Source organism: Dermochelys coriacea, chromosome 1, assembly GCF_009764565.3.
Source record: "Dermochelys coriacea isolate rDerCor1 chromosome 1, rDerCor1.pri.v4, whole genome shotgun sequence".
Classification (NCBI taxonomy): domain Eukaryota; kingdom Metazoa; phylum Chordata; order Testudines; family Dermochelyidae; genus Dermochelys; species Dermochelys coriacea.
In genome coordinates, this window is record NC_050068.2 from 126016327 (window position 1) to 126030519 (window position 14193).

A 14193-nucleotide genomic window follows, 5' to 3' on the forward strand; every position below is an offset into this window, starting at 1 on the left:
GTAATTCAAAATCTTTCAATATATATCGAACAAAAATGGATAACCTGTTGGACACTAAACAAAGCATTAAAGAAACCTACTTATTTCAGTCTTTTATCATTGTGTAATATGTAATTTATTATATTTAGAAACACCTTAGTATTACCTGTAGAGACATGAGATCTTTTAAAGCCCCATTGGGTATAGTTTGGATGTCATTTCCATGAATCATGAGCAATTCCAGTTTTGTAAGTCCTGCAAATGAGTTTTCAGATATGGACTGTATGCTATTAAACCTGGGGGAAAAAACACAACATATTCAGTTATATTTCATGCATGACAGTCTCTCATGGATTGCTAAGGCTAAATTAATAGAACTTGACTTTCTAGGAAACATTGAATGCATCCTAAAATGTGAAGTTAAAGGACCAAATGTTTCAGTAAACATTTTTATAAGGCCATGTGTACTTAGCCCATATTTACATTATGTTTTTTTAACTCAATTTGTGCGAGTTTAGCTATAATTTAAAGTAAAAGCAAATGGGAGTTTAAATTCTAAGAGATGCCAGTTAGTATATTTTTCCATGGAGTTCTCATTATGGGAATGGTATAAGTTAATGGCATGTTGCCAGTCTATGATAGTATGGAGATTGGTAAACTACTGCAGTGTTGCCAATAGCAGGGTTGCCAACAAAGCAACTAACAATAAATGAATGAAGCTTTGTGAAGAGGACTATTTGAAAATAGACATTTGCCAAGCAGTTCCTGAATTGGAAAACCACAGTTACTAGCTCAACTGCTTACCCTGCTGTTACCATGTGTTACTGGATATTTTACTACTGACATAAAATCCAGATTCTGCAACTGGAACATGAGTATTATTTGAGTTTTCTTTTGAGGAGTAAGGAAGATAGAATTTGCTATTTGAAAACAACACATTTCAGCTTTTTGAACTGACATGTCAGGTTCCACTTGCCTACTTGGGTGCCTTAAATTAGGATGCCCAATTCTGCATTTGCTGACCTGAACACTGGAAACTCTAAATTAGACACCCAAGTTTTAAAATTGGATTTTTCATGCTTTCTAATGCTGTAATGATTATTTTTCAGGAAAAGCAGAATATCAGGAGCATGGAGGAGATACATTTAGATACTGAGATGTATGGTCTTGATAAATTTGCTAAATATTTCAGGTTTCAGAGTGGTAGCCATGTTAGTCTGTATCAACAAAAAGAACTTGGAGTACTTATGGCATCTTAGAGACTAACACATTTATTTGCCCAAATAAATTAGTTAGTCTCTAAGGTGCCACAAGTACTCCTGGTTTTTTTTCTAAAGATTTCAGGCTTTTTAAAAGACATTTTTAGTCCTTTTATAGGTGGCAAATTATCTGTTTTGTACCTTCTATTTCTTGATTTCAAAATCATCCATTTCCATTTGGAAAATAATGTTTTCTTCCTAAATCTATTGTTTTCATGATACTTATGAAGAAAACTTTCCAGTCTGAAAACAAATGCAACAGCAAACATGCATAAACTTTACTCCCTAGCACAAACACTATTTGCACTAATGAAAAGCTAACTTTAAAGCACAGCAAAGACTATTGTAATGCTACCATCATTAAATAAGTCACTTTTATACGAAAAACTCATCTGCTGGGTTAATGTTTTCAAAAATGACTAAATGGATTATAAACCTACGTCCCATTTTCAGCAGTGACTTAGGGCTTGACTTTTAAAGGTGTTTAGGTGCCTAAAGATGCAGATAGGTGTCTATGTGGGATTTTCAAAAGCACCTAAAGAAACTGAGGTGCCTAACTGCCACTGAAATCAATGTCCAGATTAAAAATATGACTCAAGTACCTAAAATGCTTTTGCAAATGGATCTTGGGCCTCATAAGTCACACAAGTGGTTTTGAAAAATGTATTCTTGATCTACAGGGCCAAATTTTCAACCAGGAATGCCTCAGTGTTGCCCACAAAAAGTGTGTACACAAATAGCTAATAATGCAAGAGAAACACATTTTGTGAGCATAAAACAAATGACTGCTTACACAAATATATATTTGTATACCCAAGTACCCTTTTGCATAACTTATTTGTGCTTGTACATATGTACTCTGCATGTGCAATTCACTGTTTTAATGGGTGCACTGTCTGCAAGCTCAATGTCATTGCCAACGGTGAAAAATTTAGCTCAGTGTGCCTTTAACAGTTTTTAATAGAAAATGCCATTACAATGAGCAGATGGATTATATTAATTATTATTAATTAGCAATAATCTAGCAACAGGGTTTTACATGGAAGTTTATAGAAATAAAAAGACATGATCCCTGCTCTGGAGAACTTAAAATCTAAATTGGACAAACACAGGAAATACTGAGAAGGAAGGAGAAGGAAAGGGATGAGAATTGAACAAATACAGAGATTGGGACTATGTGTTGTGCATGCATCTTGAAAGTCCAGACAATTGCATTTGAGAATAAGGGCTGGTCTACAATACAGATTATTCTAAACTAAAACGTACCTCCCACTGATGTAACTCACCTACTATACCAATTGAATTGGGTTGATGTAGTTAGGTTGGCACAGTGTCATTGTAGACACTGTGTTGCTTACATTGAATGCTGCTGCCTTTCAGAAGCCATCCCATAATGCCCCACACTGACAGTTAAATCGGAAGGTCATTCTGGGCATAGGAAAAATGCAGAAAGGCATGAGTGAAAAAAGGAAAAGTATCAAGGTAAGAAGAGTTGACAGAGCACAGATCACATTGTGGGGAGTAGGTAGAGACAAAGTTGAGATATAGGTTGAGTCAGACTCGTGTGGCACCTTGAAAATAAGAATTAGGTGTTCAGAGTTGATGCAAAAGTGTGTGAGTGAATGAGAGAGGCTGTGGAGGGAAGCAGTAGAAACAGGAGGTGATGTAGTCAGAGTAATGGAAAAAATGCTTATTTGCAGAATATTGGACAGGTTGAAGAGGGAGAAATAATCAGGAAGGCTGGAAAGAAGGAAGTTACCACAGATTATAGAAGATCTAAGGGGTTTAGGAAGTTCATTAAGGGGTCCTTTCATAAACATACAGCTAAGGGTAGCATAAAATCCCTCCTTTACCTGTAAAGGGTTAAGAAGCTCAGATAACCTGACCAAAAGGACCAATAAGGGGAGAAGATACTTTCAAATCTGTGGGGGGAGATTTTTCTTTGTGTTCTCATGGAGCCAGAGAGGGACCAGGAGTAGAAAAAAACATCTCTTAAAACCCTGCCTGAAATAAGGTCTAGGATTACAAAAATTGTAAGTAGAGCAAGAGAATGCATTAGTTTATCTTTTGTTTTAGCTTGTGAATTTTCCCTGTGCTAAGAGGGAGGTTTACCCCTGTTTTTGTAACTTTAAAGTTTTGCCTAGAGGGGAATCCTTTGTGTTTTGAATCTGATTACCCTATAAAGTCACCTTCCATCCTGATTTTACAGAGGTGCTTCTTTTACTTTTTTCTTTAGAATAAAGTTCTGTTTTTAAGAATCTGATTGGGGTTTTTAGTGTCCTAAGAACACAAGGGGCTTGTCTGTTTTCATCTGGTTTACTTATTTGTTTGGTAGATTATTCTCAAGCCTTCCCAGGAAAGGGGGTGAAGGGGCTTGGGAGGATATTTTAGGGAAACAGGAACTCCAAGTGGTCCTTTTCTTGAATCTTTGCCTAACTCACTTGGTGGTGGCAGCAGTACCCATCCAAGGACAAGGAAGGATTTATGCCTTGGGGAACTTTTAACTTAAGCTAGTAGAAATAAGCGTAGGGGGTCTTTCATGCGGGTCCCCACATCTGTACCCTAGAGTTCAGAGTGGGGAGGGAATCCTGACAGGTCCCCAGCAACATTCCAACCTTCGCTATGACTGTAACTGTAGAAATTCTACCAAAATCCTCCTTGCCTTTATTGGGAGCAAGGAAACTTGCCATTATTGACATTGAGAACTCCCAAGAAAAGAAATATTTTATGACTGCACGACTAGATTTGATTTATATTATTCTTGTTGAGTGCAGTAAAACTGAGTAAGATTATGAGATAATTTTCGCTCCGTAGCTAGTGTGAGAGGTAAAGAACATCTACATAGGAATATGGTTCTACATTTCCACTGCTTCTAAAGTACAAAATAATAGTAATAATAAGAAAGACAAAAAAGAATAAAAAAAGGAGTGAAATTAGATTGGAAAAAGAGAGGAGAGACAGAGAGAATGGCAGGGTTAGACACAGACAGAAGAGAAGAAATACAGACATGGAAAGAGAGGAAGTTCATATTTACCTTAAATATGCACATAGTCATTCTCAACTTGGAATGAATATCTAGGAGTCTAAATCAAAGAAATGAAAGGGAGGTGGAAAATACTGTAATTGAGAGATGAAATATATGTGGCTGACCTTTTTCTATTCTAAATGAATACATACCATCAGATGGAAAGAACAGCAAGCAGAAACTAAAATAAATATTCTGTTTGGAGGGAGACAGGCATACCAGAATAAATGGAGTTACTGGTCTTGATTCTCCAATCCCTTATGTAATTTTTACACCATTGTAATTCAGAGTTAAATGTCATAAACCCAACATAAGAGGTGCAAAATTAGGATCATAATTCATTTACAAAAAATATGTAGTCAGATTTACTGGTGTCAAACTGACAATGCCAAACCATAGTAAACCCCTCTAAATCATCAGGTTCAGTTGGGTTTATGACTATTTTGCTTCACCAGAGCAGCACAAAACAATCAAACCCTGTAGGTCATGGTGGCCCATTTTATGAGCTCCTGAACACAGTGGAAAGACGTACTTAAAGAATCCTCTTTGCCGGGAATAATTCAGCCATCAGAAAGATTAGAACCCTTTAGCTGATTCATGTACCTCTTTCACAATTCAGTAAGCAGTTTAGGAAACAATGAACATGATTCTCTAGTACTCTTTGATCAATTTGTGCTGCTTCAGTCGTGCAAACAGTCATAATTCTGACTTAAATGTCTCCTGGAGGATTGTCTTTGTGCATAGGAACCCTAAAAGGCAGCTGTACCAACTCCTCTCGAAGGGTAGGAAATAAGTTATTATCCACTGACTGGATATGGCTACCAGAGCTTTGGTATATCTACAACCATTATCAAATATCTGCCCTCTTGATTGTCACTTGGTCAAGATGCTGGTGAAAATTGGTATAACTCTGTTATCTACAATAGAGTTACACAAAATTATATTAGCTGAGCATCTGGTTTATAATGTTTAGCACTTTATGTCACTCATTTAAATCAGTCTTTCTAGTCTCGTAATCATTTTTGTTGCTCTTCTCTGAATAAGTTTTCGTGTTTTGATGTACTCAGAAATGTACACAGTACTCCAGGCATGGTCTCATCTGTGCCATGTAGAAAAAGGTGAGGGCCTCTCTGGTCCATGCTATGACACTTTTGTGCATGTAAAAAAAAGCACATTGGCTGTTTTTTGCCATCATGTTGTACAGTATCTTCATATCCAATGTGCTGCCTACTTTGATTCTTAGGTCTTATTTACATTACCGTATTCCAGTTATTAACCTCACAATGACTATTTGTTCCCCTGTTTCTAGCCTACATTGGGGAAATCCAACTCCCATTAAGACTAGAACTGGTCAAAAAAATTGATGGAACAGTTTTCCATTGGAAAAATGCCACTTTGTCGAACTCTAAAGGTTTTGTGGGAACACAATGAAATTTTTGAATGAAAAATTTCTAAGCCATGTTTCTGAATCAAAATATTTTGGAATTTCTGTTCCCTGAAATATTTCAAGATTTTGACGTTTAATCCCAATTTTGGATAAAAACAAATTTTGAAATGTCAGAATTTCTGGCAGCATGGAAATTCTGTTTTCTGACCTGCTCAGCTGAGACTGAAAAAATCTTTCCACTGACTTCAGTTAATCTGTATCAAGTTCAAGACCTCTGTGTCAATTTTCTGTCCTCACTAGCATTTGCAGCAAATCCCAGTTTTATAGTATCTGAAAATATAATTAACTCATAGTTTAGCCCTCCTTCCAGGTCAGATTAATAGAACTGTGAAATAAAAGACAGCCAAGCACCGATGCTTGAAACCCTAGGCATATTTACAGTTATGTTAAACCTTACAGTTTAACCTTACAGTTACTTTACCTTTAGCAACAAATATTTGCTGCAGAAGAAACATAACAGAGACAGTTTCATTCTACAGGTCATAAAATATACACAAATTTTGAAATCCTCCTATTTTTACTGCATTAGAGCAATGCAAGAGAAAAGCATGCAAGTTGAAAGAATACAGCTGTAGTTTCAAATACTGTCTGTACCATGACTTAAAGTAATCAGCTATTTTTAAGATAAAATTCTTCATTGCACTACAGTGATTTCTATTTGTTACTTTAGGTGTCTGAGGGAATGAAGGGGAGAGGGGAGGAAATGTAGCAGCAAAATATTTGATCCTATAGGTAAAACTTCTAATGAAACAAATGAGAATTGTGCCTATACAAAGGCTGCAAGATATGGATGCAAGAAATGAAGGAACTGATCTTACTCCTGCTAACTTCACTGAGAGAAGGGGATGGGGCTCTAAAAGAAAGAGAATAGGTAGACCAATCACAGTTCTCAGTTCTGGAGAACTGATTTACACTCCATTCAGTCCCACCTTAGTCACAGCTATAAATCACAGAACAGGCTATAGGGTCTTGTTTTAATTACTATTTGTCAAGGGCCAATGATGTGCTCATGGCTATACAAGTAAAAGTGTGGGTGGGGGAGACGGGGAGGGAGAGGAGAGATGTATTACATCTAAAAGACAAAAAGAAAAGGAGTACTTGTGGCACCTTAGAGACTAACAAATTTATTAGAGCATAAACTTTCGTGAGCTACAGCTCACTTCATTGGATGCATTTGGTGGAAAAAACAGTCTCTAAGGTGCCACAAGTACTCCTTTTCTTTTTGCGAATACAGACTAACACGGCTGCTACTCTGAAATCTAAAAGACAGAAACAGAGTAAGACAAAATCTGGGAAACCAAGAAATAATGCTGGCTTGTATGTCTTTAATACATGGTGCGAAATCCTGATCCCATTGAAGTCAAAGGGAGTTTTGCCATTAATTTAAATAGGGCCAGGATTTTATCCATGCATCCTACCTCTCACTCTTCTCATCTAAAAATCAAGAGCGTTTTAAATGAGGTGAGGTTGTAGGCCTGTAGGGGATTAGGGATTGGGATTGGGATTAGACCAAATGTAGGGTTTGTCTACATAGGCATTTTAAACAAGATCTAATCAAATTAATCTGTTTTGAAAGCATTTGCCTACATAAGATGCAACCCATCAGTGCACACTAACTCTGCATTTATCAGGAACTCTGGAGTCCTCCTACAAAGTGGTTGACTTTGAATGTAATTAGTTCTGTCTTTTGTTTGTGTTCACACAATTGCTGTGCACCACTTTTTGCATATTGCCAACAGCTATTCCACAGTGCTTTGTAGGTCCACTATTACTGTTCTTTCCATTTGCTTGTGTGCTCTCCCAGCCCTGGTGTCAAGTTTCCAGGACGATCCTTCCCTTCCCTCCTTTATAAGGTGGTGCAGAGGCAGATTTTGCCCATTTGCTTGTGGATCCTATGTGATACAACCACAATAGCATGCCAGAAGCCTCACAACATGCATTGCACAGCTGCCTGGAGCCACGCTGAACCCCTGGATCTCATCTCCTTCTGGGGAGAAGCATCGGTTTGGGAAGCTCTTGTGGCCACAGGAATAAGGACCTTTTTGTGGACATTGCAAAGCAGATCTCTGTGAGGGTTCATGACCAGTGCCAGATAAAGAACAAGCAGCTCAGAAGAAACTACACTGAAACAAGAGATAAAAGAAGACATCTGGCAGGAGACATGTAACCTATGCATTTTTTTTTGATGAACTGGAGAGGATTCTACACAGTGACAGCACAACCCATCCCAGAACTATTTGAGCTTGCTTCCTGCACTCCCTACCCTCTCAGTCTAGGATGGCTGGCTCAGCCCATCAGGAGATGAGCAGCAGAGGAGCTGCCCTCTATGTGGCAGGATCTTTGGGGGATTCAGGGACCTGAGGATGGTCAGATGGAAAGCCAGCCTAAGTCCTGCCCTGCTACAGTGGACCCTGGTTCCTGCCCTGTATCAACTGATCCTGAGTCCCCACCAGAAACCCAGGCTGGGACCAAAGAGTCAGATCCCCCAGAGGGATTTTCAGCATGTAAGTACCTATCTTTACAATTTATTATTGATTATTGGTGGTGAATGTGAGCTAGGAGCTCCCCACCTTCCTCCTACCCCCTCCTTTTGCTGATTCAAAATGGTGCCTGCCATATGGCACAGTCACAAAATGTTCCCCAACCCCCACCTGCCTCTACCCCTCAGTAGATTTGAATACCGAAAGCATTCATTGTGCAAAAATTCAACTGTTTATTGAGACAGGGCTTACAGGAAAAGAAATGTGGTTAGTTTTCATAGTTTCCATGAGGTATGAGGGCACATTGTGTACCCAGTCAAGGCACAAACAATATTGCTCCCTGCTGAGGTGAAAATACCTTTTACCCTGCTTTCTAGCTGGCAATCATTGCAGGACCCTATTTAATTTTCTCTGCATTTTCCCCTTGTCTTCAGGGCAGATGTAGCAGAATTTAAGACTGAGAAATCGCTCCATTTTGTTTAGCACATTATAAGAAATAGCCACACACCAATGCCCCCGGATATAGCTTGCAAGCCCCTTCCACTCCTGCAGAGCTTCTGGGGGAACAATCCTGGTGAATAACTTCATGACAAATTACACACCAGCAACATCTGCTTTTCTGAGTAAGACCATTCTCAACCTCCTAGTCGCCTGCCTCAGCATAGTCAGCGACAGAAGGGACAGCCTCAACGGGATGTAGAGGGCATTATTATCCAGCACACTCCCCTGCATGCCTCTTTTTACAATGTCTCTGATGCCATAGAAGCAGTCCAGTGCCCCAACAAAACTGAAAAACAAACCTGTAACGTAGCTCAGACCACCCAGCCTGACCCCTATCGGCAGATGAACGCAGCTACAATAGACTGAAATCCAAATGCACACTCCGTTCTCCGAGGTTCCCCAAAAAGTGGAGATAAAGTCACATATACATACTTTAAAAAAAAAAAAGAAGAAGATCATAACTTGTCTGGGATACAAACAACTGTTTTTTTTCCTTCCTGCTTCCGTAGCCACTGCACCTGCAACAGCCAGACCACCAGTGATAGGGTCTGTACTGCTGACAGACTGGCCAGCCTGGGGGGAGGAGAAGGGAGGGAAGGAAGACTCCGAATGAGACATTTGCAGAACACATGGCAGAGTGAAAGGAAAACTAGGCTGGCTGAGAAGTGGAGGCTGTACACGAGGACCCAGTGGGAGAAATGAATGCAGCTTTCCTAGGAGAGCCTGGCAGTAGCCAAGGACAGTGTCACAGTTGCCGGGAAAAGAGTGGCTGTGGCCAAAGACAGCATCACCATGGCGAAGAAGAGCATGGGAAAAGACAGAGATGGCAACTCATGGACACTGTCCTGAGCCAGAGTGCCCCTCCTGCAAAACCTGGTCATGCTAGGCCTCGGTCCCATAATTTGTGACTCAGCCATGTCCCTCTGCCCCTGGACAATGCTGGCTATGGGGACCAGCAGCGACTCCTAACCTCTGAATCCCAGCAGCAGTACTCCAAGCGGCTCCCATAAACCTCTTAGATTCAGCCTCTGGGCACCAAGCCTACTTCATCTGAACTCCAGCTCTTTTGAGCCCCAAGCACTCGACCCAGAACTGATGAGGACAAGAAGAGCCAGAAACAAAGCGTATCCATGTGTCTAACTTTATGCCCTTCACAGAACTGTAGCACTTTGAGTTTTGTTTATACTGCTGCAGTAATTAAAGGTTTGTATATAGCTGGTTATTTATGAAGATTGGTTAGTTAAATGTTTTTCCAAATACAAAGATATTACTATTCCATTGTTTTCATTAAAACGTAACTATTGTTGTTTATTGTTATTCCATAATAAAACTGCTTACAATAAATCCAAGACTCTTGATTGCATTTAACACAAAAAATCCTTTAAATAAAGCTGAAATAATTCATAGGATTTTACAAGAGCACATAGGAATGTGGCACTTCAACCAGCCATCCACAATCCCCCACAATCTGCATCCCCACACCCTCCATGGGCTAACATGTTCAGGCAGGAGGCTTAATATATGAACAATAGGCATCCCTGACAGCATGCCCCCAGCATGTTTGTGGAACTCCTTGAGGTCTGCTCAAACCTCAAAGCAAGTTTCCACGCTTCAGCCTCCCACCCTTCAGTAAAGCTTCCTCTCTTGCTCTCATAAATATTGTGCAAATCACAACATGCTGTTAGAATGGCTGGAACATTTTTTTCCCCCGCTGTTTCCAACCTATTCCATAAACAGTCCAAACTGTCTTTCAAACGGCCAGATGCACACTCAACTACCATTCTGCAGCTAATCAGGCGATAGTTAAAATGTTCCTTCCTTCTGTCCAAGTAACCTGTGAATGGCTTCAGTAGCCTGGGCACCAGCGAATAAGATCAGAATAACCCGACAACCATTAATGGCCACCAAGCTCCTGGGACTAACAGTCCTTTCTCCATAGTTTAAACAGTACTGAGTTCTGAAAGACCTTAGCATCACAGACCCTCCCTGCAATTTTGTCTGAAACCTGCCACAGTGGTCCACCAGTCCTTGGAGCACTATGAAGAAATACCCCTTTCTGTTTATACATTCTGTGCCCTGGAGGGTGGGGAATGATAAGCATATGAGTTCCATCAATTGCCCCAATACACTTTGGGAACCCTATGCATGCAAAGCCATCAATAATTTCCTGAGTGTCACTCAGTTTCATGACCTAATTAGACAGCACCTTATCAAAGCCATATAAGACCTTTAGGAGAATGGCCCCAATAGCTGATCTTCCTATGCCCAATTGGATGGCTATAGAGCAAGAACCTTCTGGGGTGGTCAGCTTCCAGATGGCAATAGTGACCCATTTGTCCACAGGTATGAGGCTTCACATGTTGATATACTGTTGCTGAATCTCTGGAGTCAGGTCTCTACAGATCTCCAAAAAGGTAACTCTCCCCATTTTGAAGTTCTCTGGCCATTGCTGATCATCCTGGCTCTGCAGAATGATCCTCTCACACCAATCCATGCTGGTTTCCCGAGCCCAGAGACAGCACTGAATGATGTGTAGGTGATCCAGAACCAGGCCTCTTGTTCCAACAGCTTGGCGTCTTCCTGTTCTTCCTCCTCCCTCCTGATGCCAGAGAAGCTGCTGCTACTGCTATCGCATATTGTCCTGGTCCCGCAGCTCATTGATATGACAGGCAAAGCCTAATGCCAAATTTGTCCAGCTCTGAGAGCTGTAATACAGCCCAAGCAGCCTGCGCATATTCACATGTCACCATAGCAGCACAGAACATTGTTGGGGTCATATGGCTAACAGGAATTTGAAAATGGCACAAATCAGCCCAGAAAGGAAGCATGGGGTAGAGACACTGGAAACATGATTTTTTTTTAAAAAAAAGAACTGAACCTATCTGACATCTCTGAATTCACAGCAAATATAATCCCAGAATGCAAGCTTCTCAGCAGTGAAATGAAGGACCATCGGATATCCTTGGAGAACACTATGCCCTCAGTTGGCAGCAAACTGCAGCTGTGTGTACATTGATGTGAAATGAAAATGGAGCAGGCATTGTGTGTGCATGCTATTGGTGAGACTTGTGTACTGTGAGTTACCTGACTTGCATCAAAAAGCTTCAGATTAAACCCCTGTGTAGACACAACATTAGTGTTTTCATCCTAGTTCCCATCTATGCACAACAAAAAGCCTGAACACCATTGTCACTGAAAAACAGTAGTCCAGATAATCAGCTGGTCTAAATCAGCACAGCTATGTTAATTTCTGAAGGTCAGCTGAGGATTTGGCCCAATAATCATAATTAATAACTAGAGCTGTGCTAATAACAGATTTTGCAGTTCATTGGCAATTCTTACAATTGAAAAAAATAGTTTCAAGTTTAATTTAAGGTTTTGTTTCAACAAAATCAAAACGTGTCATTTTAATTTTGACCATTTTAACATGTTTTTATTGGATTTAAAAAAAATAAACGTAAAGGACTTTTTCAATGAAAATTACCGGTAATTTCAAGATGAAAAATTGAAACATTTTGTTCTGAAAATATCAAAACTAAATGTTTTGATTGTTTTACCTTTTTTTCCTGACTGAAATAAATTGGCAAAATTGATGGAAATTCACAAAATGAATTGATGTAGCTGAATCTTCATTTTTCGCTGAAAATGTTTTAGCCAAAAACTTTCACCTAATTCTAAAAACAACAGCAATACACTTAGCATCATGATTTCAAATATATGACTAAGACAGTCCAAAGATTAGTAGAACAAGATTACTGTAAATAAGGACTAAGACAGAACTGTATATAAAAGCTTGAGTAATGCTTGTCTTTACTATGTTTGGCTCGTGAGAACTAAGTTCATTCACAAAATAAAGGGTAAACCAACCAAATAATAGAGAATGTCTCTCCTCCCTGTGGTAAAACCTGCAAGAGGGGTCTAAACCTGAACTCCTACCAAACCATTCTGATGGGGAGGTAAGATTTTCCCCGACCTAGTGCAGAATGGGCCATTTGTCTGGGGAAAGAAAGCTGGGAGTGCTGCCATGGAGATAGCCAATCCTCTATTCCTTTTCCATATTCGGAGGCGAACCCCCCATATTGATGGTGCCCTCCATGAGCAGATCTTTAGGGCAAGACCTCCACACAGTTGTTATAGGTAGAAGTGGTAATGATGTTTATAGGTAAGGTTGCTTAAAAATTTCCATCTAAAATGCTGTTCACATGCTTATAATTTTGCTAGACTTTAATTGTTTGGGCTGAAATTTTCCATGTCTGGTGTTTGCCTCAGACTGAATTATTTTGTAAATTTTCAGTAGAAAAAAAAATCAGTGAAATCATGTAATTAAACATTGTAAAATAATGCATATGCATAAGGGGGAAAATTAACTTTTCACAGGCAACCTTAATTCTGGCACTTCCTAAATTTTAAGTGCTTGGCTTTGCAACTGTATTTTTTTTAGCATAGATTTTTGGATATAATTTTATTTAATAATGACTCCTGTGAATGTTCAATAATTTTTGCATTTTCCAACCAAAGATTCATCAAAAGTTTTAGGGCCAACTGGAGCAGTGCACGCATGGCAGGATAGAATTCAACCTCTCTTCATTTCAGCTTGTTTGGCTACACTTTGAGACAACAACTCAAATGACTCCCTGGGGTACCATATCTGTTTAATGTAATTTAAGATTTATTTCCCATTTATTTGTGCATAAAATTTATTTTCTAAATGGGGCCCATTAAAAATTACAGTAATAGCAGATAGTCTGACATAATCACAGACCAGATCTGGGCCAACACTATAGCCTTTTGCACCGCTGGAGCAATGAAAAGGCGTAATAATGCTGTCCTAACTAGGCATCCCCTCTGTATTGTGGGAGTTATACATTATTCTGTGAGCAGTCCCACTGATTTCAGAATGGGCAGTGGAAAGACTAAAAAAGCTATGAAACTATAATAGGATGAAGTATAAAAATAGGTCCTCTTCTAAAATGAATATTATTTGATGTACAGAATTAGTCTAAGATAGGAAGAGATCCTTTTTTTCCAACTTCAGTAGAGCAATTATATCAATGTCCAAACTATCACTCATAAATTATAGACTTTTTCTGGTTTCTAGTATTATTTTAAAGTTATTGTGCAAAACAGTTTATACCAGTGCAGTTATCAATTTCCTATTGGGTGCAATATTTCTCTAAAATACTTCTTATTCCAGACATTCCTAATAAAATATAATCTCAGGTAAATACTCATTCACATAGACTTTAAAACACTGAATTTGTCTGACCAATGTTCATAAAATGCTATTAAAATATATGTATAGCATTTAATAGTAATTCCCATGACAATAATTTTTGTTTGAAAAAAATGGAAACCAAACTTGGAAAATTAGGCTTGACCTTGTTACCAGTGACTCTGATGTCATGTTGAACTCAAGCAGTTGTCAATAATCACACACAATTGCAATTCTTCTCAGCAAGGATATGTAACATTTTCATCTTGCAGTATGTGTGCTGAGCTATA

At 39.2% G+C, this 14193-nt stretch overlaps 1 protein-coding gene across 1 annotated transcript in view; it reads right to left on the reverse strand.

The window, feature by feature from the left end:
* The window catches only part of MXRA5 (matrix remodeling associated 5), a 36586-nt gene that overhangs the window by 16280 nt on the left and 6113 nt on the right, over window positions 1-14193 (reverse strand). The window contains exon 3 of the mRNA XM_038422710.2: window positions 146-275. Coding sequence (XP_038278638.1) covers window positions 146-275 — 130 coding nt within the window. The remainder of the gene's footprint in view (window positions 1-145; window positions 276-14193) is intronic.